Below are 26,453 nucleotides of genomic sequence, written 5' to 3' on the forward strand. Positions count from 1 at the left end.
ACTGTGAGCCCGTTGCTGGGTAGGGATTGTCTCTATGTGTTACCGACTTGTACTTCCCAAGCGCTTAGTGCAGTACTCTACACACAGTAAGCGCTCAATAAATATGATTGAATGAATGAACTCAGTTGTACTGCACTTGGCTAAGCCGCTTGTTCAGTGCTCTGCATGTAGTAAGTACTATTTATATAGCACTGATTAACTGACTGATCCACACAACTGAAGATTCGAGGAGTGGGGAGACGTGGACTAAACTTTTTTCATAAAAATGATATGGGCAATAGAGTGAATAGAGTACTGTGTGCGGAGCACAGTACTAAGTGCTTGGGAAGTACAAGTTGGCAACATATAGAGACGGTCCCTACCCAACAACGGGCTCACAGTCTAGAAGGGGGAGACAGACAACAAAACAAAACATTTGGACAGGTGTCAGGTCATCAGAATAAACAGAAGTAAAGCTAGATGCACATCATTAACAAAATAAATAGAATAGTAAGTATGTACAAGTAAAATAGAGTAATAAATCTGTACAAACATATACAGGCGCTGTGGGGAGGGTAAGGAGGTGGGGCGGGGGGGATGGGGAGGGGGAGAGGAAAAAAGGGGGCTCAGTCTGGGAAGGCCTCCTGGAGGAGGTGAGCTCTCAGTAGGGCTTTGAAGGGAGGAAAGAGCTAGCTTGGCAGATGTGCGGACGGAGGGCATTCCAGGCCAGGGGGAGGACGTGGGCCGGGGGTCGACGGCGGGACAGGCGAGAACGAGGCACAGTGAGGAGGTTAGCGGCAGAGGAGTGGAGAGTGCGGGCTGGGCTGGAGAAGGAGAGAAGGGAGGTGAGGTAGGAGGGGGCGAGGGGATGGAGAGCCTGGAAGCCGAGGGTGAGGAGTTTCTGCCTGATGCGTCGGTTGACTGGTAGCCACTGGAGATTTTTGAGGAGGGGAGTAACATGCCCAGAGCATTTCTGCACAAACATGATCCGGGCAGCAGCGTGAAGTATAGACTGAAGTGGGGAGAGACAGGAGGATGGGAGATCAGAGAGGAGGCTGATGCAGTAATCCAGTCGGGATAGGACGAGAGATTAAACGAGCAGGGTAGCGGTTTGGATGGAGTGGAAAGGGCAGATCTTGGCGATTTTGCAGAGGTGAGACCGGCAGGTTTGGTGACAGATTAGATGTAAGGGGTGAACGCGACAGCAGAGTCGAGGATGACACCAAGACGGGAAGGACGGTAGTGCCGTCTACAGTGACGGGAAAGTCAGGGAGAGGGCAGGGTCTGGGAGGGAAGATGAGGAGCTCAGTCTTGGACATATTGAGTTTTAGATGGCGGGCAGTCATCCAGATGGAGATGTCCTGAAGGCAAGAGGAGACCCGAGGCTGAAGGGAGGGAGAGAGAGCAGGGGCAGAAATGGAGATTGGGGGTCATCAGCGTAGAGATGAAGTTGAAGCCATGGGAGCAAATGAGAGTGAGTGTAGATCGAGAACAGAAGGGGACCAAGAACTGATCCTTGAGGAACCCCTACATTAAGGGGATGGGAGGGGGAGGAGGAGCCTGCAAAGGAGTCTGAGAATGAACGGCCGGAGAGATAAGAGGAGAACTAGGAGAGGACGGAGTCTGTGAAGCCAAGGTCGGAAAGCGTGTTGAGGAGAAGGGGGTGGTCCTCAGTGTCGAAGGCAGCTGAGAAGTCGAGGGGGATTAGGATAGAGTAGGAGCCGTTGCATCAGCATCCTTTCTGATCTCCCATCCTCCTGTCTCTCCCCGCTTCAGTCTATTCTTCACTCTGCTGCTTGGATTATCTTTCTATAGAAACGCTCTGGGCATGTCACCTCCCTCCTCAAAAATCTCCAGTGGTTGCCTATCAACCTTTGCATGAAGCAAAATCTCCTCATGATTGCCTTCAAAGCGCTCCATCACCTCGCCCCCTCCTACCTCACCTCCCTTCTCTCCTTCTACAGCACAGCCGTAAACTCCGCTCCTCGGCCGCTAACCTCCTCATTGTGCTTCATTCTCGACTGTCCCACCGTTGACCCCTGGCCCACGACCTCCCTCTGACCTGGAATGCCCTCCCTCCTCACATCTGCCAAACTAGCTCTCTTCCCCCCTTCAAAGCCCTATTGAGAACTCACCTCCTCCAGGAGGCCTTCCCAAACTAAGCCCCCCTTTCCCTCTGCTCCTCCTTCCCTCCTCCATCGCCCCTACTCCCTCCCTCTGCTCTACCCCCTTCCACTCCCCACAGCACTTGTGTATATTTGTACATATTTATTATTCTATTGATTTTATTAATGATGTGCATATATCTATAATTCTATTTATCCATTTTGATGCTATTGGTGCCTGTCTGTTTTGTTGTCTGTCTCCCCCTTCTAGACTATGAGCCCACTGTTGGGTTGGGATTGTCTCTGTCGCTGAACTGTACTTTCCAAGTGCTTAGTACGTGCTCTGCACACAGTAAGGACTCAATAAATATGACAATGAATGAACGAAAGATTTGGGGAAAGACTGAATATGTGGGTTGCATGAAGAGAACAGGGTTTGGGTCGGAAGACAAGGAATTCTGTTTTGGACATGTTTAGTCTGAGGTGTTGATGGGCCATCCAGGTAGATGTCCTTAACGCAAAAGGAAATACGAGCTTCTGTAGGAGAGAGGTCAGGGATGGAGAGGTAAATTTGGGAATCATCCACATAGAGATGGTACTTGAAGCCACGGGAGTGAATGAGTTCTCCATGGGAGCTGGTGTACACGGAGAATAGAAGAGTGTGGAAGGCAGAGGAGAAGCCAGCAAAAGAGACTGAGAAGGTGTGGTCAGAAATAGGAGGAGAAACAGGAGAGGACAGTGTTAGTGAAGCCATGGTACAATGATGTTTCTGGGGGGGGGGGGGGGGGTGTCCAGTTTTTAAGGCAGCTAGAATGGCATCGTGTACAGCTAGTGTCTTTAATCTCCCCTCCACCACCTCTCTTTTCAACCCTCTACAGACGAGCTTTCCACCCCTTCACTCCATGACTGCTTCTTCCAGGTCTCCAATAACCTCCTTAGAGCAAAGACCAAGACATCCCATCCTAATCCCCCTCGACCTTTCTCCTGCTTTTAACATCTAGGGCCTCTTTCTTCTTCTTAACACTATCAGGACTTGGTACTGCTGACAGGCGTAGTAAATAGAACACAGGCCATGGGTTCTAATCCTGGCTCCGCCACTTGTGATCTTGGGCAAGTCACTTAACTTCTCCGTGCCTCAGTTATCTGATCTGTATAATGGAGATTGAGACTGTGAGCCCCACGTGGGACGGGGACCCAATTTGCTTGTATCCATACCCACGTTTAGTACAGTGCCTGGCACATATTAAACACTTAACAAATACCATAATTATTATTATTACTTTCCTGGTTCTCCTCGTACCTCTCTGCTTCCTCAGTTTCATATGCTGGGTCTTTTGTCTCTCTTTCACCTTCTCACAGTGATATTCCCCAGGGTTCTGTTCGGGGTCCTCCAGTGTTCCTGCTCTACACTCTCCCAAGGAGCTCACTTACTAACTTAGTCTTAGTAGTAACAGTATTTAAAAAGCACTTACTGTATGTGGAGCACTGTACTAAGTGTTGGCAGAGAATACACGGGTGGGAATTAGACACGTCCCTGTCTCTCGAAGGACGAACAATCTAAGAGTATGACGGGAGAAGGACATCTTTATGCAGATGGCTCTCAAATCTCTCTCTAGCCCTGGTCTCTCATTTAACCTATAATTCTGCCTCCAGCCTCTAGCCTCCAGGACATCTCCCCTTAGCTGCCCTATGATCCCAAACAACTGCATCTTAAATTCTAAGCAGAACCTCTGAATCTTTCCTCCTAAATCTATTCCCCTCTTTGTATTTCCCATCTCATTTGACACCATCATTCTCCCCAACCCAACTTGGTGTCAACTTCAACTCTTCACTACCACTTAACTCACATTCATTCAGTCAACTGCCAAATCCTGACCATTTTTGTTAGACACCTCTTGGTTCTCCATCCAAATTGCTAATTGTCAAGTCTTGCCCTCAACACTAACCTCCTTACTGGATTCCCAGACTCCAACCTCTCCCCACTCCATCTCTATAACATGCTGCTGTAAGAACCATTTTCCGACGCACTGCTCAGGACATATCTCTCCTCAAACCCTCTATTGGCTCCCTGTGTCTCTTCACTTCATACGGAAACACAATCTCATGGTTCTCCTTCATCTGGCCCCACTCTGCCTATCTGGTTTGTTCACATATTATTTGTCATCTTGCTGTCTTCACTCCTCCCAAGCCAAACATCTAGCTGTGTTCACGACTCTCCTACCTTGCCCTTCATTCATGTTCCTTCCCTACAGCAGTCAGACTACAGTTCTTTCTACAGTTTGAAGCAGGGTGGCATAGCAATAATAATGACAGCAATAATAACTGTGGTATTTGTTAAGTGCGTACTATGTGCCAGGCACTGTATTGGTCACTGGGATGGGCACAAGTAAATCGGGTTGGACACAGTCCCTGTCCCACAGTCTTAATCCCCATTTTACAGACGAGGTAACTGAGTCAGTCAACTGTATTTATTAAGCGCTTACTGTGTGCAGAGCACTCTACTCAGCTCTGGGAGGGTACAATACAACAGTATAACAGACACTGACGTTCCCTGCCCACAGTGAGCTTACTAGAGGGGGAGAGAGACAATAATACAATAAAATTACAGATATGTACTTAAGTGTTGTGGGGCTGGGAGAGGGTGATGAGTAAAAGGAGTCAGTCAGGGCAATGCAGAACAGAATGAGAGAAGAGGAAAGAAGAGTTTAGTCGAGGAAGGCCTCTTGGAGGAGATGTGACTTGAATAAGGCTTTGAAGGGGAGAGAGAGTAACTGCCTGTAGGATATGAACAAGGATGGTGTACGAAGCCAGAGGCAAGATGTGGGTAAGAGTTCGGTGGCGAGATTGATGAGATCAAGGTACAGTGAGAAAGTTGGCATTAGAGGACCAAGTGTGTGGGCTGGGTTGTAGCAGGAGAGAAGCAAGGTGAGGAAGGAAGGGGCAGTGCGACTAAGTGCTTTAAAGCTGATGATAAAGAGTTTCTGTTTGATGAGGAGGTGGATGGGTAACCACTGGAGGTTCTTGAGGAGTAGGTAAACTTGGCCTGAATGTTTTCATAGAAAAATAATCCGGGCAGCAGAGGGAAGTATGGACTGACAGCAGGAGGCTGATACAGCCATCAAGGCGGGATAGGATAAATATTTGGATTAACATTTGGATGGAGAGGAAAGGGAGGGTTTTAGCAATGTCGTGGAGGTCGAACTGACAGAACTTAATGATGGATTGAATTTGTGGGTCGAATGAGAGAGAGAGAGGAGTCAAGGATAGTACCGGAGTTATAGGCTTGTAATAATAATTATTATAATAATGATATTGGTAATGGTATTTGTTAAGTGCTTACTCTGTGCCAAGCCCAGTACTAAACACTGGGGCAGGTACGTGCACTAGGGCAGTCCTTGTCCCATATGAGGCTCACAATCCCTATTTCACAGATGAGGTACCTGAGGCACAGAGAAAGGACTTACCCAAGGTCACACAGCAGTCCAGTGGCAGAGCTGGGATTAGAACCCATGACCTTCTGACAGCCAGGCCCAGGCTCTATCCACTATACCATGTTGCTTTCTCAGTACAGTAGAGATGGCTGGAAGGCAGGAAGAAATGAGGGCCTAAAACTCAACCTGTCCAAGACTGAGCTCCTCCCAAACCCCGTCCTCTCCCTGACTTTCCCGTCACTGCAGACAGCGCTAGCATCCTTCCCGTCTCACGAGCCGGTCTCAGCTCCGCAACATTGCCAAGATCCGCCCTTTCCTCTCCATCCAAACCGCTACCCTGCTCGTTCAAGCTCTCATCCCACCCCGTCTGGACCACTGTATCAGCCTCCTCTCCCATCTCCCATCCTCTTGTCTCTCCCCGCTTCAATCCATACTTCACACCGCTGCCCGGATTGTTTTTGGCCAGAAACGCTCTGGGCATGTTACTCCCCTCCTCAAAAATCTCCAGTGGCTACCAATCAACCTACGCATCAGGTAGAAACTCCTCCCCCTGGGCTTCAAGGCTGTTCATCACCTCGCCCCCTCTTACCTCACCTCCCTTCTCTCCTCCTACAGCCCAGCCCCCACCCTCCGCTCCTCTGCCGCTAATCTCCTCACAGTGCCTCGCTAATCTCCTCACCGTGCCTCGTTCTCACCTGTTCCGCCGTCGACCCCCGCCCCGGCCCACGTCCTCCCCCCGGCCTGGAATGCCCTCCCTCCCAACATCCGCCAAGCTAGCTCTCTTCCTCCCTTCAAGGCCCTACTCAGAGCTCACCTCCTCCAGGAGGCCTTCCCAGACTGAGCGCCCTCCTTCCTCTCCCCCTCCTCCCCATCTCCATTCCCCCGCCTTACCTCCTTCCCTTCCCCACAGCACCTGTATATATGTATATATTTGTACGTATTTATTGCTTTATTTATTTTACTTGTACATATCCTATTTATTTTATTTTGTTAATATGCTTTGTTTTGTTCTCTATCTCCCCCTTCTAGACTGTGAGCCAAATGTTAGGTAGGGACCGTCTCTATATGTTGCCAACGTGTACTTTCCAAGCGCTTAGTACAGTGCTCTGCACACAGTAAGCGCTCAATAAATACGATTGATTGATTGACGAGCCCGCAAGCATGGTGTCATCCTTGACTATGCTCTCTCATTAGCCCCACACATCCAATCGGTCACCAAAACCTGCCATTCTCACCTCCACAACATCGCCAAGATCCGCCCTTTCTTCTCTATCCAAACTGCTACCTCGCTGGTTCAAGAAGCAGTGTGGCTCATAGGAAAGAGCGCGGGCTTGGGAGTCAGAAGTCATAGGTTCTAATCCCAGCTCTGCCGATTATCAGCTGTGTGACTTTGGGCAAGTCACTTCACTTCTCTGGGCCTCAGTGACCTCACCTGTAAAATGGGGATTAAGACTGTGAGCCCCACGTGGGACAACCTGATCACCTTGTATCTACCCCGGAGCTTAGAACAGTGCTTTACACATAGTAAGCGCTTAACAAATACCATCATTATTATCCTGACTGGATACTGCATCAGCCTCCTCTCTGATCGCCCATCCTCCTGTCTCTTCCCCAGCTTCAATCTATACTTCACTCTGCTGCCCACATTATCTCTGTGTAGAAACGCTCTGGGCATGTCACTCCCCTCCTCAAAAATCTCCAGTGGCTGCCTGTCAACCTACGCGTCGAGCAAAAACTCCTCACTCTCGGCTTCAAGGCTGTCCATCCCCTCGCCCCCTCCTACCTCACACCTCCCTTCTCTCCTTCTCCAGCCCAGCCCACACCCTCCGCTCCTCTGCCACTAACCTCCTCACCGTGCCTCGTTCTCGCCTGTCCCGCCATTGAGCCCTGGCCCATGTCCTTCCCCTGGCCTGGAATGCCCTCCCTCCACACGTCCGCCAAGCTAGTTCTCTTCCTCCCTTCATAGCCCTACTGAGAGCTCACCTCCTCCAGGAGGCCTTCCCAGATTGAGCTCCCTTTATCCTCTCCTCCTCCCCTTCCCATCACCCCCCCCGCCCTAACTCCTTCCCCTCCCCACAGCACTTGTATATATTTGTACATATTTATTACTCTATTTAATTTTACTTATACACATTTACTATGTTACTTTATTAATGATGTGCATATGGCTATAATTCTAAATATTCAATCAAACAATCATATTTATTGAGCGCTTACTATGTGCAGAGCACTGTACTAAGCGCTTGGGAAGTACAAATTGGCAACATATAGAGACAGTCCCTACCCAACATTGGGCTCACAGTGGTTTTGACACCTGTCTACATGTTTTGTTGTTTGTCTCCCCTTTCTAGACTGTGAGCCCGTTGTTGGGTAGGGACCGTCTCTATACGTTGCCGACTTGTACTTCCCAAGTGCTCTGCACAGTGCTCTGCACACAGTAAGTGCTCAATAAATACGATTGAATGAATGAATGGAGTGAATGAATGAGAGTCTGCGAAGAGGGAGAGAGATCACAGCTGGAGATGTAAATTTGGTAATCATTCACACAGAGGTGGTAGCTGAAGCCATGTGAGCAAATGAGTTCTCCAAGGGAGTGGGTGTATATGGAAAATAGAAGGGGACCCAAAACTGAGCCTTGAGGGACACCCACAGTTACAGTAAAAAAACACATCGCTTCCAAGCAGCCTTCCCTGAGACCTCGTTTCCCCTACTACCTCTCCCTTCTGCGTCACCTATGCACTTAGATGGCATCCTTGAGGCCCTTGATATTCACCCCATCATCGGGCCCCACAGCACTTACGCACACAGCCGTAATTTACTGTAATGTCTTCTGGTAGGCAGAGAACTTGTGTTGTATTGCACTCTCCCAAGCGCTGAATACAGTGCTCTGCACACAGTTCAGGCTCAAAACATTCCATTTTTAAAAAGTCTGTAATTTATTTTGCATCTGCTCCTCCACTCAGACTGTAAAGGGTAGAGGGCACGGATCATGTCTGAGCACTCTGTACGCTCAGCTGGTGTTCCAGCACTATTGCTAGAAACTGAGAGGAGCAGCAAATACCCAACCCTGCCTAGGGGTTGAATGCGAGTTCCTCCCAAACGCCTCCTGGGCCGGACAGTTTCCAGGAACCAAAGCTTCACTGGCTGAGTGGGCATCATCCCTAATAATAACAATAGTAATGGCATTTATTAAGTGCTTACTACGTGCAAAGCACTGGGGAGGTTACGAGGTGAGCAGGCTGTCCCATGGGAAGCTCACAGTCTTAGTCCCCATTTTACAGATGAGGTAACAGGCCCAGAGAAGTTAAGAGACTTGCCTGAAGTCACACAGCTGACAATTGGTGGAGCCGAGATTTGAACCCATGACAGTGCTCTGCACATAGTAAGCGCTCAATGAACACGATTGATAGATGACCTCTGGAACTCCAAAGCCCGTGCTCCTTCCACCGAGCCACGCTGGAAGCAGTGCGGCGCGAATACGGCTCCAGGAGTCAGAGGATCTGGGTTCAAATCCCAGCTCTGCCAACAACTGTCAGCTGCGTGGCTCGGTGCAAAGAGCACGGGCTTTGGAGTCACAGGTCATGGGTTCAAATCCTGGCTCTGCCAACTGCCAGCTGTGTGATTTTGGGCAAGTCACTTCACTTCCCCGGGCCTCAGTTACCTCACCTGTAAAATTGGGAGGAAGCCTGTGAGCCCCCCGCGGGCTGGCCTGATCACCCTGTAACCTCCCCAGCGGTTAAAACAGCGCTTTGCACATAGTAAGTGCTTAACAAATGCTATCATCATCATTACTATTATTATTATTCTAATCCCCAGCTCCGCCAACCGTCAGCTGTGTGATTTTGGGCAAGTCACTTCACTTCCCCGGGCCTCAGTGACCTCATCCGTAAAATCGGGATGAAGCCTGAGAGCCCCCCGCGGGCCGGCCTGATCACCTTGTAACCTCCCCAGCGGTTAAAACAGCGCTTAGCACATAGTAAGTGCTTAACAAATGCTATCATCATCATCATTATTATTATTATTATTATTATTCTAATCCCCAGCTCCGCCAACTGTCAGCTGTGTGATTTTGGGCAAGCCACTTCACTTCCCCGGGCCTCAGTGACCTCATCCGTAAAATGGGGATGAAGCCTGTGAGCCCCCACCATGGGACAACCCGATCACCCTGTAACCTCCCCAGCGGTTAAAACAGCGCTTCGCACATAGTAAGTGCTTAACAAATGCTATCATCATCATCATCATCATTATTATTATTCTAATCCCCAGCTCCGCCAACCGTCAGCTGTGTGATTTTGGGCAAGCCACTTCACTTCCCCGAGCCTCAGCGACCTCATCCGTAAAATGGGGATGAAGCCTGCGAGCCCCCACCATGGGACAACCCGATCACCCTGTAACCTCCCCGGCGGTTAAAACAGCGCTTCGCACATAGTAAGCGCTCAAGGCCCTGCTGAGAGCTCACCTCCTCCGGGAGGCCTTCCCAGACTGAGCCCCTTCCTTCCTCTCCCCCTCGTCCCCCTCTCCATCCCCCGCGTCGTACCTCCTTCCCTACAGCACCTGTATATATGTATATACGTTTGTACAGATTTATTACTCTATTTCTTTCTTTATTTATTTTACTTGTCCATATCTATTCTATTTATTTTATTTTGTTAGTATGTTTGGTTCTGTTCTCCGTCTCCCCCTTTTAGACTGTGAGCCCACTGTTGGGTAGGGGCCGTTTCTATATGTTGCCAACTTGGACTTCCCAAGCGCTCAGTACAGTGCTCTGCACACAGTAAGCGCTCAATAAATACGATTGATTAATTGATTGATTGATTAATAAATGCTATCATTATTATTATTATTATTATTATTATTATTATTATTCTACTCCGCAGCCCGGCCGTTTGCCTACCGTGTGACCTCGGGCAAGTGCCAACTTCCCCGTGCCTCGCCTGACTGTCTCGCCTCCGTACCCCGGGTCTTGGGAGGGCCCCGTAAAAGACACCGGTGGCCGTTCGTTAAGGCCCCCCCCCCCCCGCCGAGCGAGCCCCCCGCCCGTACCTGCCGAAGGCGGCCGCCGGGCCGGTGCCCGGGGTGGGCGGGGCCTGGGCCGCGCTCCCTCGGGACGGGTCGCGGGGATTGGGGCTCGCGGCCCCGGCGGGCCGGGACCCGGGCTCCCCCTCCTGCTCCCGCTCCTCCTCGCCCCGTCCAGCCGCGGGGCCCTCCTCCGCCAGGCGGCGGCGAAAGCCGCAGCAGCAGGGCTCCGCCGGCGGAGCATCCTCCGGCCCCACCATCGGCACGCCGGCCCGCCCGCCCACGTGGCGGCGCGCGCAGGCGCGAACTGGGGGGGGACCATCGAGACGAGGGTCGGGCTAGAGGAGCCGCGCTCACACCGGAAGCCGCGCTGCCCTCCCCTATCGGCTCCTCCGCTGGAGCCCCACCCACCTTTTCTCTCTAACGTTGAATGACGGTGGTTTGCGTGAAGCGCTTTTATCGTCATCGTCATCCATCGTATTTACTGAGCGCTTACTGTGTGCAGAGCGCTGTACTAAGCGCTTGGGAAGGACAAGTTGGCAACATAGAGAGACGGTCCCTACCCAACAACGGGATCACAGTCTAAAAGAGCGGGTTTTTACCGCGCTAATCGTATTTATTGAACGCTTACTATGTGCAGAGCGCTGTACTAAGCGCTTGGGAAGGACAAGTTGGCAACATAGAGAGACGGTCCCTACCCAGCAACGGGCTCACAGTCTAAAAGAGCGGGCTTTTACCGCGCTGATCGTATTTATTGAGCGCTTACTGCGTGCAGAGCGCTGTACTAAGCGCTTGGGAAGTACAAATTGGCAACATAGAGAGACGGTCCCTACCCAACAACGGGCTCACAGTCTAAAAGAGCGGGCTTTTACCGCGCTAAGCGGCGGGGGGGGGGTACGTGGGGCTCACACTCTTAATCCCCCTTGTACGGAGGAGGTCGCTGAGGCCCGGAGAAGTGAAGTGACTTGCCCCAGGTCACGCGGCTGACAGGTGGCGGAGCCGGGATTCGAACCCATGACCTCCGACTCCCAACCACTGAGCCACGCTGCTTCCCCAACACGCGGTGCCCTCCTTCCTCTCCCCCTCGCCCCCCTCTCCGTCCCCCCCCCCCGTCTTACCTCCTTCCCTTCCCCACAGCACCTGCCTATATGTATAAGTGTTTGTACATATTTATTACTCTATTTATTTTACTTGTGCATGTCTATTCTATTTATTTTATTTTGTTAGTATGTTTGGTTTTGTTCTCTGTCTCCCCCTTCTAGACTGTGAGCCCACTGTTGGGTAGGGCCCGTCTCTCTATGTTGCCAACTTGGACTTCCCAAGCGCTTAGTACAGTGCTCTGCGCACAGTAAGCGCTCAATAAATACGATTGATTGATTGATTGATTGATTGATTGATCTGCCAAGCTAACTCTTTCTCCCTTCAAAGCCCTGAGAGCTCACCTCCTCCAAGAGGCCTTCCCAGACCAGGCCCCCTTTTTCCCCTCCTCCTCCCCATCCCCCCGCCCTGCCCCCTTCCCCTCCCCACAGCACCTGTATATATGTTTGTACAGATTTATTGCTCTATTTTACTTGTACGTATTTGCTATTTATTTTGTTAATGATGTGCATCTACCTTTATTTCCATTCATTCTGACGACTTGACACCTGTCCACATGTCTTGTTTTGTTGTCTGCCTCCCCCTTCTAGACTGTGGTTGGGTAGGGACCGTCTCCATATGTTGCCAACTTGTACTTCCCAAGCGCTCTGCACACAGTAAGCTCTCAATAAATATGATTGAATGGATGAAGTCATAAAGACAAAAGATTGCCAGGGAAATCCATTCTAATTTCATACTCTCCCTCTCTCTCTGTGATATAATATTAGGTGAATTACATTATTCTTGGACCTCCGAACTCCAGACCCGCGAAACGCGCTCCCGAACTGATGCGGCCGAGGAGCGGCCGGGCCTTCATTTTTCCTCTCCCTGCTCCCACTCGGCCTGTCGTTCGACTGGGGTGCCCAGTGAGGAACCCAGAGCGGTAGAAGGTGTGGCTGTCTGACGCTCTGCTGATAAAGGCCCGTCGTCGTTTGGATGGCGGGCGGTCGGGTCAGCCCATCCCTGTCCTTCCTTCCCATCACGCCCTCACCCCCTCATCCAACTCTTCCCCACTCCTCCCGCTGTCCCCCCCCTCCACCCGCCCTCCGTCAGCCAACTCTGGCCTGTGTAACCCCCGCCCCATCATAGGAAAGCTACCTCTCACCCTTGATCGGTTCCTGACCCAATCACAGCTAGAACCTGGGCCGGGGGAGTCAGAAGGTCCCGGCTCCTCTGCCTATCTGCTGCGTGACCTTGGGCAAGTCACGTCACCTCTCTGTGCCTCAGTTCCCTCATCTCTAAAATTCATTCAATTGTATTTATTGAGCGCTGAGCCCCGTGAGGGACAGGGACTCCGTCCAACCCTATTGGCTTGTATCCACCCCAGCGCTTAGTACAGTGCTTAGTACAGCACATAGTAAATGCTTAACAAATAGCAGTTATCATTGTTATTATCACCGAAACCTGATTCACTCCATACGACTGTCTCCCTGATGCACTATCCAGAGGAGGCCTCATTTTCTCCCACTCCCCAAGATTGACCAGGAAAGGGGGGAGGAGTTGGCTTTGTTCTTGCTCCCTAATGTCACTTCCGTGACATTTCCCACTCTTCCCGGTCCTCTCTTTCCCTTCCTCTGAAGCCTATATCATCTGCCTCTACTATCCACTCCAGTTATTCGTCATGGTCATCTACTGTCCCCCAGGCCCCTTCTTCAACTTCCTGAAACATTTTGACCCCTTTCTTACATTCCTTCTCTCTCCAACCCTACATTCATCCTTAAGGACTTCAATATCCATGTGGATGTTCCTGATGGCCCTTCTGCTGCCCACTTCCTCTCACTCCTCAACGCCAGTGACCTCCTCCAACCACCTTACTCACTCAACAACATGGACACAAACTCAACCTCATCATCTCACCATCTCTACCCTCACCGACTCTGAAATCTATCTGGCCACAATCCCCGCTGTCTTCTCCCACACCCCCCACACCCACAGATCTGTCATTGGGCAAGTCACTTCACTGTGAGAAGCAGTGTGGCTTAGTGGAAAGAGCGCGGGCTTGGGAGTCAGAGGATGTGGGTACTAATCCCACCTCCGCCACTTGTCTGCTGTGCAACCTTGGGCAAATCACTTAACTTCTCTGTGCCTCAGTTACCTCATCTGTAAAATGGAAATTAAGACGGTGAGCCCCATTTGGGACAACGTGGTTACCCAGTGGTTAGAACGGTGCCTGGCACATAGTAACAGCTTAATAAATAGCTTTAATTCTATGTGTTCTGGCGATTTTGACACCTATCTACATGTTTTGTTTTGTTGTCTGTCTCCCCCTTCTAGACTGTGGGCCCATTGTTGGGTAGGGACCGTCTCTGTATGTCGCCGACTTGTACTTCCCAAGCGCTTAGTACAGTGCTCTGCACACAGTAAACACTCAATAAATATGATTGAATGAATGAATGAATACCATAATAGTAATTATTATTATCTGTCCTGTTCCCCCAAAGACCAGTATTTTGACCCCTTCCAATTTTCAAAAGTCATCGTGCCACATTTGCTCTCCATATCCAAACAGGCTTGTTCTTCATTAATATTTCACTCTTCACTCTTAATAGTTCACTGTATTAATACAAGATATTATTATAAATTAATAGAGTATTATAAATTAATAGAGTATTATAAATTAATAGAGTAATTAATATTACTCTATTTCACTCTATTAATATTTCCTCTTCACTCTACAATTCATCCCCCCCTTTTTTATGGTATTTGTTAAGTGCTTACTTTGTGTCAGGCATTGTATTCATTCTTCATTCATTCATATTTATTGAGCGCTTACTGCACTAAGTGCTTGGAAAATACAATTCGGCAACAGATAGAGACAACGCCTAACCAACAACAGGCTCACAGTCTAGAAGGGGGAGACAGACAACAAAATAAAGCAAGTAGACAGGCATCATTAGCATCAAAATAAATAGAATTATAGATATATATACACATTATTAATACAATTAATAGAATAAATATGTACAAATACACACAAGTGCTGTGGGGCGGGGAAGGGGGTAGAGAAGAGGGAGGAAATAGGGGCGATGGGGCGGGGAGGAGGAGCAGAGGAAAATGGAGGGCTTAGATTGGGAAGGCCTCCTGGAGGAGGTGAGCTCTCAGTAGGGCTTTGAAGAGGGGAAGAGAACTAGTTTGGCAGATGTGAGGAGGAAGGGCATTCCAGGCCAGCGGGAAGACATGGGCCGGGGGCAGGACAGGAGAGAACAAGGCACAGGGAGGAGGTTAGCGGCAGAGGAGCAGAGGGTGCGGGCTGGGATGTAGAAGGAGAGAAGGGAATTGAGGTAGGAGGGCGCAAGGTGATGGAGAACGTTGAAGCCAGTAGTGAGATTTTGCGTTATGTGAAGGTTGATAGGCAACCAATGGAGATTTTTGAGGAGGGGAGTGACATGTCCAGAGCGTTTCTGTAGAAAGATAACCCGGGCAACAGAGTGAAGAACAGACTGAAGCGGGGAGAGACGGGAGGATGGGAGATCAGAAAGGATGCTGATGCAGTAATCCAGTCGGGATAGGATGAGAGATTGTACCAACAAGGTAGCGGTTTGGATGGAGAGGAAAGGGGCGGATCTTGGTGATGTTGTGAAGGTGAGACGACGGGTTTTGGTGACTGATTGGATGTGTGAGGTGAATGAGAGAGCGGAGTCAATTGATTCATTCATTCATTCAATCGCCTTTACTGTGTTCAGAGCACTGTACTAAGCGCTTGGGAAGTAAAAATCGGCAACATATAGAGACGGTCCCTACCCAACAATGGGCTCACAGTCTAGAAGACGGGCTCCCAGTCTAGAAGCGGACACCAAGGATGCGGGTTTGTGATGTGGGAAAGATTGTGGTGCCATCCACGGTGACGGGAAAGTCAGGGAGAGGACAGGGTTTGGGACGGAAGATAAGGAGCTCAGTCTTAGACATGTTGAGTTTTAGGTGGCGGGCGGACATCCAGGTGGAGTTGTCCTGAAGGCGGGAGGAGATACGAGCCTGGAGGGAAGGGAGAGAGAAAAGGGGAGGAGATGTAGATTTGGGTGTCTTCTGCGGAGAGATGATAGTTGAAGCCGTGGGAGCGAATGAGTTCATCAAGGGAGTTAGTATAGATGGAGAACAGAAGGGGACCAAGAACCGACCCTTGAGGAATCCCTACAGTTAAGGGATGGGAGGGGGGGGAGGAGCCCACGAAGGAGACTGAAACTGTGCGGCCAGAGAAATAAGAGGAGAACCAGGAGAGGACAGAGTTCATGAAGCCAAGGTTGGGTAGCGTGTTGAGGAGAAGGGGATGATCGACAGTGTCAGAGGCAGCAGAGAGGTCGAGGAGGATTAGGATAGAGTAGGAGCCATTAGATTTGGCAAGAAGGAGGTCAGTTGTGACCTTTGAGAGGGCAGTTTCAAAGGTGGAGAAGCGGTGGTCTGGCCTATATAGAGGGGGAGGGAGTTTCAGGCTAGAGGGAGGACATTAGAAAGAGGTCGGTGACAAGATGGTTGAGATCAGGGCACAGTGAGTAACCTGGCTTCAGAGGAAGGGGCTGTGTGGGCTGGACTGTAGTAGGTAATTAGTGAGGTGAGGTAGGATGGGGCAAGTTGATTGAGTGCTTTAAATAATAATAATGATGATGGCATTATATTAAGTGCTTACTATGTGCAAAGCACTGTTCTAAGTGCTGGGGGGATACAAGGTGATCAGGTTGTCCCACGGGGGGCTCACAGTCAATCCCCATTTTACAGATGAGGGAACTGATCCAATGGTAAGGAGTTTATCTTTGATGTGGAGGTGGATGGGCAGCCATTGGAGTGGGGAGACATGGACAGAACATTTGTGTTGATAACTGATCTGTGTAGCAGACTGGAGTATGGGGAGAAACAGGAGGTCAGAGGAGGCAGGTGCAGTAGTCAAGGCTCTTTAGGATAAGTGCTTGGATCAGCAGGGTATCAGTTGGGATGGAGAGGAAAAGACAGATTTCAGCAATGTTGTGAAAGCAGAACTGACAGGATTTGGTGACAGATTGAACATGTGTGTGGAATGAGAGAGATGACTCAAGGACAATGCCGAGGTTACAGACTTGTGAGGTAGGGGGGATAGTTATGCTGTCTACAGTGATGGGAAACAGGGGGAGGGCAGGTTTTGGGTGGGAAGATAAGGGATGAAAAGTGATTACAATGCTGAAAGAAACAGTTGTGCACAGCACATGGTATTAGTAAAGGTTTACATATTACACCTGCTTTTCTTAATGTGGGTTCTTTTGTTTTTCAGGTTGGAGTTCCAGATGTCTACTCTGTGATTAGCGATCCTGACATAGATTTCATCAGGACCAAGGACTTCTACAGACTTAGCATTGCGAGCAGAAGCCATTTTTCACTCCCACTGCATTTTGGGTGGGACGGATAGCTAACACTAGCTCAGCACACCGCGTGGCTCAGTGGAAAGAGCCTGGGCTTTGGAGTCAGAGGTCATGGGTTCAAATCCCGGCTCCGCCACTTGTCAGCCATGTGACTTTGGGCAAGTCACTGAACTTCTCTGTGCCTCAGTTACCTCGTCTGTAAAATGGGGATTAAGACTGTGAGCCCCACGTGGGACAATCTGATCACCTTGTAAACTCCCCAGCGCTTAGAACAGTGCTTTACACATAGTAGGTGCTTAATAAATGCCATTATTATTATTATTATTGTTATCAGGACAAGGACTTCTACAGATTTGGCATTGTAAGCAGAAGCCATTTTTCACCCCCACAGCATTCTGGGGAGGACAGATAGCTAACACTAGCTCAGCGCACTTCTCTGTCAGAAAGAGACACCCACTGCCTGGCTGGGGGCCCTATGGAGTCTCTATCGTCCTCACCAGCCAGGAGGGTGAGTGGGAGCTCTTGTCTGACCACTCCTGGCACCAGTCAGGGTGAGCCAGTCCCTTCTCCATTGGCAAGTTCACCCTTTATACCCATTCGCTATCACAGCTGAATTTGATGGCAGGCAATGGCAGTCCCTGCGCTGGATACCACAAGCACTGGTTGCATGGATGCTCGTGAAGGGGATGGCTCACTCCCAACTGCACCATGTCCTATTCTCTGCCCTGCTTTCTGGTGATGCACAGTCCGTGTCCCACATGGGGCTCAGAGTCTCGGTCGACATTTGACACGTGAGGTAACTGAGGCAAAGAAATGTCAAGTGACTTGCCCAAGGTCACACAGCAGAAAAGTGGGGGAGCCGGGGTTAGAACCCAGGTTTTTCTGACTTGTAGACCCTTGCTCTATCCACTAGGCCATGCTGCTTCTCTGAACTCTTCCCCCCTACACACACAGAACAGTACTGTTCTCCCCATCTTCAAGGACCCTTTGGAACCACTTCTACTCTGGAAGGCCTTCCCTTTTCACCTCCTCCCCCTATTTCCTGACTACTGCTACTTCATTAATTCTACATCTCCTAAAAGTACCTGGGTTGAATGAGAGTGATGAGTCGAGGACAATGCCAAGGTTATGGGCTTGTGAGACAGTGAGGATGGTGGGGGTATCTCCAGTAATGGAAAATCTAGGGGCAGACAGGGTTTGGGAGGAAATGTCCTGTTTTCGGCCTGATTCTGATGATCAGTTCTCCTATAACGTGGGAATTGCTTTCTTGAAGACCCTCAAGTTAAAACATGCTGCAGCAAAACATTTCTTTAAAATGCTATTTGGAACATACCACTTTCCTCCTCAAACTATCCAATGGCTGCCCATTTTTCTCACTTGAAACAGAAATGGCAATCAATCAATCCATGGCATTTATTGAGTGCTTACTGTGTGCAGAGCTCTGTACTAAGCGCTAGAGATAGTAAAATACAACATAGTTGGTAGATATATTCCCTCCCCATAAGGAGCTTACAGTTTAGAGGGGGAGACAGACATTAAAATAAATTAGCCCACTCTGCTATACTGTATTCTTCCAAGTGCTCGGTACACTGCTGTGCACAGAGTAAGAGCTCATTAAATGATCAATTGATTGATTGAAATTGAGGATGTGTCTATAAATCCTGGGGTGTTGAGTACAAAAGGTACAGATCCAAATGCAGAGATGACCCAGAAGGGAGAGGGAGTGGGGGATATGAGAATTTAGGGGAGGCCTCCGGGAGGAGATGAAATTTTAATAAGGCTTTGGAGGTGGGGAGAGTGGTGGTTTTTTTCAAATATGAAGGGGGATAGGGTTCCAGGCCAGAAGCAGGCCAGGCCAGGTGAGCAGCAGGATAGATGAGATCAAGTCACAGTGAATAGAGGAGTTAAGTGTGCGGGCTGGGTTGTAATAGGAAATCAATGAGGTAAGGTAGGAGGGAGCAAACAATGGTTAGGAGCTTCTGTTTAATGTGGAGGTGGATGGGCAGCCACTGGAAATTCTTGAGGCTTTGAGAAATGTGGATGGAATTTGTGATTGTTCCACCTCCCCCTGCCTCCGCTCCTTTTTGCCATGCCAGGTGCCTTCTCAACTTTAAAGCCATTCAAAAAAGTTTCCTCTTCAAAGAGGCAATAATAGCATTTTTTAAAGGTATTTGTTAAGCACTTACTATGGCCAGGCACTATACTAAGCGTTGGGGTAGATACAAGCTAATCAGGTTGGACATGGATCACTTTCCACATGGGGCTCTCAGTCTTAATGAATCTCCATTTTGCGGGTGAGGGAACTGTGGCACAGTGAAGTTAAGTGGCTTGCCTAAGATTATACAGCAGGTACGTGATGGAGCCAGGATCAGAACCCAGGTCCTCTCCTCCCAGGCCTGTGCTCTTTCCACTAGGCTAGTAACTACTGTATGTGCTGTGCAAGGTATCTGAGAGAAAACAACAAAAGCAGAAGACACGAAGACATGGCCCCGTCTCTTCAGGGATTCACACTTCCATGGGGGAAGACAGGTAGACACAAATGGTATATATATATATATATATATATATATATATATATATATAGCTGGAGCAGAAAGAAAAATATAGTAGTGTGTACTTCGCTTTGAAAATGATGCTACCGATGATAAGATTGCATTTATGAATGGGAGTGTCTTCTGATGAGACTCTCTAGCACGTGAAAATTCAGTAGTGCACCTTCTCTGATCTCCTGTCTTTTGGGGGTTGGAGGTGCTGTGCAGTGGTCAGTCTCTGGGGATAGCTGTTCAAAACATCCAAATGGCCCTGTTGAAGGTTGGCAAAGAAATTGCAGGGAAGGAAAGGCAAAATCAAGCAAATCAAGCAAAATCTCCTCACTCTCAGCTTCAAGGCTCTCTCCATCACCTCCCCCTCCTACCTCATCTCCCATCTCTCCTTCTACAGCCCAGCCCGTACACTCCACTCCTCTGCCACTCACCTTCTCACTGTGCCTCGTTCTCACCTGTCCCATCGTCGACCCCTGGCCCACGTCCTTCCTCTGGCCTGGAATGCCCTCCCTCCACATATCCACCAAACGAGCTCTCCTCCTCCCTTTAAAGCCCTACTGAGAGCTCACCTCCTCCAGGAGGCCTTCCCAGATTGAGCCCCCTTTTTCCATTCCTCCTCCTCCTCCTCCCCTCCCCATCGCCCCCCACCCCCGGCCTACCCCCTTCCCCTCACCACAGAACTTGTATATATTTATACATACGTATTACTCTATTTTATTTGTACATATTTACTATATTCACTTTATGAATGATGTGTCTATAGATATAATTCTATTTATTCTGATGGTATTGACACCTATCTACTTGTTTTGTTTTGTTGTCTGTCTCCCCCATCTAGACTGTGAGCCCGTTGTCGGGTAGGGACTGTCTCTGTATGTTACCGATTTGTACTTCCCAAGCACTTAGTACAGTGCTCTGCACACAGTAAGTGCTCGATAAATACGATTGATTGATTGAACGAATGAATGAAAAACTACATTTCCAAGGAAGCAAAGGATGATGGCCTCTTTGCACCACTGTAGAGGGTGTACTGGGGAGAGTAAAGTCCCCGAATTATCTTGATGGGAGAAGAAAAATCTGGAGCTGCTTCGGCTCCCTGACACTCTTCAGTGTGGAGCTGCTCCAAAGCTGGCTCCTCATGGGGAAGTCTATGTTCCCTATTCAAGATGATGGGAAGCTGGCTAGGGAAGGTTGATGATTTGTTTAGGAATTTTTTCTAGTGTAAATCTTAGCTTGTGGTTTTCGATCTCTGTTTGTGTTTGCTTTCTTACATTCCTTTGAACTCCATCTCCAATTAAAATATTATTTGCGAACAAATATGTGTAATCAGAATTTTAAAGTTCTTCAGAGTACTCATGCACATTTCCCTTTTGGATTCTGACCAGATTCTACATGGCTTTTGTTCCTTTTGAATGCTCGGCTTGAAAAAGGGCTGTTAAGGCTTCTCTTTTTAAACATTTTAGCATGGCCTGGGAGTCAGAAGGACTACGTTCTGATCCTGGCTCCTCTAAGGTCTGCTGTGTGACCTATGGGCAAGTCACTTAACTTCTCTGTGCCTTAGGAATTAAGACTGCGAGCCCCATGTGGGACATAGACTGTGTCCAACCTGATTATCTTGTATCTACCCAAGCTTAGTGCCTGGCACACAGTAAGCGCTTAACACATACTATTAAAAAAAAATCAAAACCCACTCTTATCTAACATTGGGTGAAGATTAGTAATAATAATAATAATAATGGCATTGGTTAAGCACTTACTATGTGCACAGCACTGTTCTCAGCGCGGGGGGGGGGGGATACAAGGTGATCAGGTTGTCCCACATGGCGCTCACCGTCTTAATCCCCATTTTACAGATGAGGTAACTGGGGCACAGAGAAGTTAAGTGACTTGCACAAAGTCACACAGCTGGCAAGTGGTGGAGTCAGGATTAGAACCCACAACCTCTGACTCCCACGCCCGTGCTCTTTCCCGTTTCCAAGCTTCTCTTGCTCAGGCCAATGGTTAGGAGGGGAAAGGCGTGTCTTACCACCAGCAAGCTATGCCTTTGAGTTGCTTTTGCGGTAGTGGTGATGGTCTGCCCTGAGCTACCCACAATCTCTTGCTAGCGCCCCTGTCTCTAGGACACACTTTCTGAGATAGCTGGGAGAGAGAGTGACTGTATCTCTGAGACATCAAAGGCGGCAGATACTGTGCATTCACCCTTTTGGGAGCCTTCATTAAGTACGGACAGGCACTTGAATCTGCACCTGCAATGAAGCATTTAGGTACTCTCCTTACCCTCCATACCCACAGCATTTATATACATACCTTTATACTCGGTTGCTTCCTGTACTTGTAATTTATTTTAGTGTCTGTCTCTCCAACTAGACTGTAATCTCCTTAAGGGAAGGGATCACATCTACTTACTCTAGTGTACTCTCCTACTCACTTAGTCCAGTGCTCTGCTCAGTAAATGCCAGAGATTGATTGATTGGCTACGGCAGCCCACCTTCTTCATCCCTCTCAAGCCAACGTACCCGCCGAGCTTTGTTCTCATCTCTCCCACCTCCAATCCCTTACTCACGCCCTCTCTCCTGCTTGCGATTCACACCCCTTTTAAATCCACAAGATACAAACTCCCCCATCTTCAAAGTCTTTCTGAAATCCTCCTCTCAAAATCCTCACCCTCCACCTGTGCATCTGGCCCCATTCCTTCTCACCTTATCAAAACACTTGCCCCCTCCCAAACAGCCATCTTCAACTGTTCACTCTCCAAAGGCTTCTTCCCCACTGTTTTAAAGCATGTCCATGTTTCCCTTATCCCCCCCAAAATCCTCCCTTGACCCCAGGGGTCCCTCCAGTTACCGCCCCATCTTCCTCCTACCATTCCTCTCCAAACTCCTTGAGCAAGTTGTCTACACTTGCTGTCTCAAATTCCTCTCCTCTAATTCTCTCCTTGTCCTCCTCCAATCTGGCTTCTGTCCCCTTCACTCCACAGAACCACCCTCTCAGAGGTCATCAATGATCTCCTTCTTGCCAAATCCAACGGCCCCTACTGTCCTCCCTTGGGCTGGGAACTCCTTCCCTCTTCATATCGAACAGTCCACCATTCTCCCCATCTTCAAAACCCTCCTAAAATCACATTCTGTTACATTGTACTCTCCCAAACACTTGGTACAATGCTCTGCACACAATAAGCACTCAATAAATATGATCAATTCATTCAACTCCTCCAAAAGAATTTCCCTGACTGAGCCCTCATTTCCTCTATCCCCTCTTGTCAACTATGCACTTGGCCCTGAACTCCATAAGCACTTTGTTACATACCCCAGGGCCACAGCATTTGTGAACCAATCTTTATACCCTAATTTATTTTAATATCTGTTTCCTACTGTAGACTGTAAGCTCCTTATGGCCAGAGAGTGCATCAACCAACTCTATTGTACTGTACTTTCCCAAGCACTTAGTACTGTGCTCTGCATACAGGAAGTGCTCGATAACTACCACTGATTGATTGAAATATGTTAAGTGCTTATTATTAGCTGAGCATTGTGCTAAGTGCATGAGTGACTACAAAACCAAAAATTTAGACACAGTTCCTACCCCGCAAAGGGTTCGCAATCCAGGTGGTGGAGACATACACATACAAAATAGAAATAAATTTCAGACTACAAATTATAGGCAACTGGAGTATTTAAAATCTGTGAATCAATAACTAAAGCCAAATTCATTAGCATTCTACATGGCACCAAATTTATAAGTGATTGAAGTTGATCATTTCCAGTTGATGTAGTTTCCCGTTTGCAACAGTGGATAGGCCTCTGTCCTGATACTTCAGGACTAGAGGAATTGATTTTTTTACTGGATTACTGCATCAGCCTCCTCTCTGATCTCCCATCTTCTTGTCTCTCCCCACTTCCATCTATACTTCACGCTGCTTCCCAGATCATCTTTGTGCAGAAATGCTCTGGGCATGTTACTCCCCTCCTCAAAAATCTCCAGTGGCTACCAATCAACCTACGCATCAGGCAAAAACTCCTCACCCTGGGCTTCAAGGCTGTCCATCCCCTCGCCCCCTCCTACCTCACCTCCCTTCTCTCCTTCTACAGCCCAGCCCGCACCCTCCGCTCCTTCGCCGCTAACCTCCTCACTGTGCCTTGTTCTCTCCTGTCCCGCCATCGACCCCCGGCCCACATCCTCCCCCGGCCTGGAATGCCCTCCCTCCGCACATCCGCCAAGCTAGCTCTCTTCCTCCCTTCAAGGCCCTACTGAGAGCTCACCTCCTCCAGGAGGCCTTCCCAGACTAAGCCCCTTCCTTCCTCTCCCCTTCCCCCCCCACCCCCCCACCTCCTTTCCCTCCCCACAGCACCTGTATATATGTTTGTACAGATTTATTACTCTATTTTACTTGTACATGTTTACCATTCTACTTATTTTATCTTGTTAATATGTGTTGTTTTGTTGTCTGTCTCCCCCTTCTAGACTGTGAGCCCGCTTTTGGGTAGGGACCATCTCTATATGTTGCCAACTTGTACTTCCCAAGCGCTTAGTACAGTGTTCTGCACACAGTAAGCGCTCAATAAATACGATTGAATGAATGAATGAATATTTGTTAAGTGCTTACTATGTGCCGATCAGTCAGGCACCATACTAAGATTGGCCAGGTTGGACACGAGTTGGACAAGGTCTACGTCCCAAGTGGGTTTCAGTCTTAATCACCATTTTACAGTTGCGGTAACTGAGGCCCAGAAAAGTTAAGTGATTCGCCCAAGGTCGCACAGCAGACACGAGGCAGGACCAGGATTAGAACTGAGGTCCTCTGACTCCTGGGCCCGTCCTCTTTACACTAGAGCACACTGCTCCTATATTTTAGTAATAGTGGAATCCTAATTGTTTCCTTTCAAGTTGTAGCAGTCTTTTGTCCTCCCTGTACCATGTGTTCTGCTGTCCTGTAATCAGGGCTTTTCCAAATTGCTATTATGCGTTGTCTGCAACTCTGCCTGAAGGCACATCAAAGTGCAGGCCTTCTAGGTACCAAATATGATTCTGCTTGAAGGCAATCAATCAATCAATCAAATTTATTGAGCACTTACTGTGTGCAGAGCACTGTACTAAGTGCTCAGAATCAATCAATCAGTTGTATTTATTGAGCGCTTACTGTGTGAAGAGCCTATACTAAGCACTTGGGTGAGTAGAGCACAACAATATAACAAACACATTCCCTGCCCACAGTGAGTTTAAAATCTAGAGGGGGAGACAGACATTAATATGAAGTGGTGGGGGTGGTGAATAAAAGGAGCAGCCAGGGAAATGCCGAAGGGAATGGGAAAAGAAGAAATAACGATGGCATTTGTTAAGCGCTTACTGTGTGCGAAGCACTGTTCTAAGCGCTAGGGGGGGGGATACAAGGTGATCAGGTTGTCCCACGTGGGGCTCACAGTCTTCATCCCCATTTTACAGATGAGGAAACTGAGGCACAGAGAAGTGAAGTGACTTGCCCAAGGTCACACAGCAGACATGTGGTGGAACCGGGATTCGAACCCATGACCTCTTTCCATCGAGCCACGCTGCTTCTCCAATGCGAACTTCGTCAGGGAAGAAGGCCTCTTGCAAGAGCTGTGCCTTCAGTAAGGCTTTGAAGAGGGAAGAGGGGAGTAATAGTCTGTCAGATATGAGGAGGGAGGGCCTTTCAGGCCGGAGGCAGGCCGTGGGCGAGAGGTCGGCGGTGAGATAGATGAGATCGAGACACAGTGAGTAGGTTGGCATTAGAGTAGTGAAGGGTATGGGCGCCGCTGCCGCCCGGCTCCTCAGGATGAAGCCGGTGAGTGAGGCCCGCCCGCTGCGCGGCTCCCCGGAGCCCCAGGACACCCAGCGCGGGCAGCGGTCGCAGACGAATGGACCCAAGTAGGAGAGCAGCAAGGTGAGGTAGGAGGCGACAAGGTGATTGAGTGCTTTGAAGCCTATGCTAAGGAGTGCTGTTTGATGTGGAGGTGGGTGAGCAATCACTGGAGGATCTTGAAGAGTGGGAAAACAGGTACTAAACATTTTTGTAGAAAGATGGTCCAGGCAGCAGAGTGAAGTATGGAGTGGGAAGAGACAAGAGTTCATTCGTTCATTCAATCATATTTATTGAGCGCTTACTGTGTGCAAAGCACTGCACTAAGCACTTGGGACATATTCTCTGCCCACAACGAGCTCACAGACTAGAGGGGGAGGCAGACACATAAATTCACAACAGATATACACAGATAAATACATAGGTGCTGTGGGGATGCGAGGGAGGATGAATGAGGGAGCAAGTAAGGGCGACACAGAAGAGGAGAGGAGGGCTCAGTCAGGGAAGGCTTCTTGGAGGAGATGTGCCCTCAACAAGGCTTTGAAGTGGGGGAGAGCAATTATCTGTCAGATATGAGGAGGGAAGGCATTCCAGGCCAGAGGTAGGATATGGGCGAGAGGTTGGCCGGCAAGATAGACGAGATTGAGGCACAGTGAGAAGGTTAGCCTTGGAGGAACGAAGTGTGCGGGCTGGGTTGTAGTAGGAAAGTAGCGAGGTGAGGTAGGAGGGGACAAGGTGAATAAGTGTTTTAAAGCCAAAGGTGAGGGGTTGTGTTTGATGCAGAGGTGGATGGGCAACCCAGGAGTCGGGGAGGCCAGCAAGGAGGCTGACATGGAAATCAAGACAGGATAACATGGTAGCAGTTTGGATGGAGAGGAAAGGGTGGATTTTAGCATTTCATTCATTCATTCATTCATTCAATTGTATTTACTGAGCGCTTACTGTGTGCAGAGCACTTGGGAAGTATAAGTCGGCAACATATCGAGACAGTCCCTACCTAACAACGGGCTCACAGTCTAGAAGGGGAAGACAGACAACAAAACAGAACATGTAGACAGGTGTCAAAATCGTCAGAACAAATGGAATTATAGCTATATGTACAT

At 49.0% G+C, this 26,453-nt stretch overlaps 1 protein-coding gene across 1 annotated transcript in view; it reads right to left on the reverse strand.

Moving 5' to 3' along the window:
* Positions 1-10,997, reverse strand: part of LOC119932843 (TBC1 domain family member 12-like) — a 106,415-nt gene extending 95,418 nt beyond the window's left edge. Inside the window, exons 1-2 of the mRNA XM_038751962.1 lie at positions 10,943-10,997; positions 10,559-10,838 (exon numbers count right to left, since the gene is read on the reverse strand). Of these exons, the coding sequence (XP_038607890.1) occupies positions 10,559-10,838; positions 10,943-10,997 (335 nt within the window). The remainder of the gene's footprint in view (positions 1-10,558; positions 10,839-10,942) is intronic.
* Between the last annotated feature and the right edge of the window lie 15,456 nt (positions 10,998-26,453).

This window comes from Tachyglossus aculeatus, chromosome 10 (genome assembly GCF_015852505.1).
Source record: "Tachyglossus aculeatus isolate mTacAcu1 chromosome 10, mTacAcu1.pri, whole genome shotgun sequence".
Classification (NCBI taxonomy): Eukaryota; Metazoa; Chordata; class Mammalia; order Monotremata; family Tachyglossidae; genus Tachyglossus; species Tachyglossus aculeatus.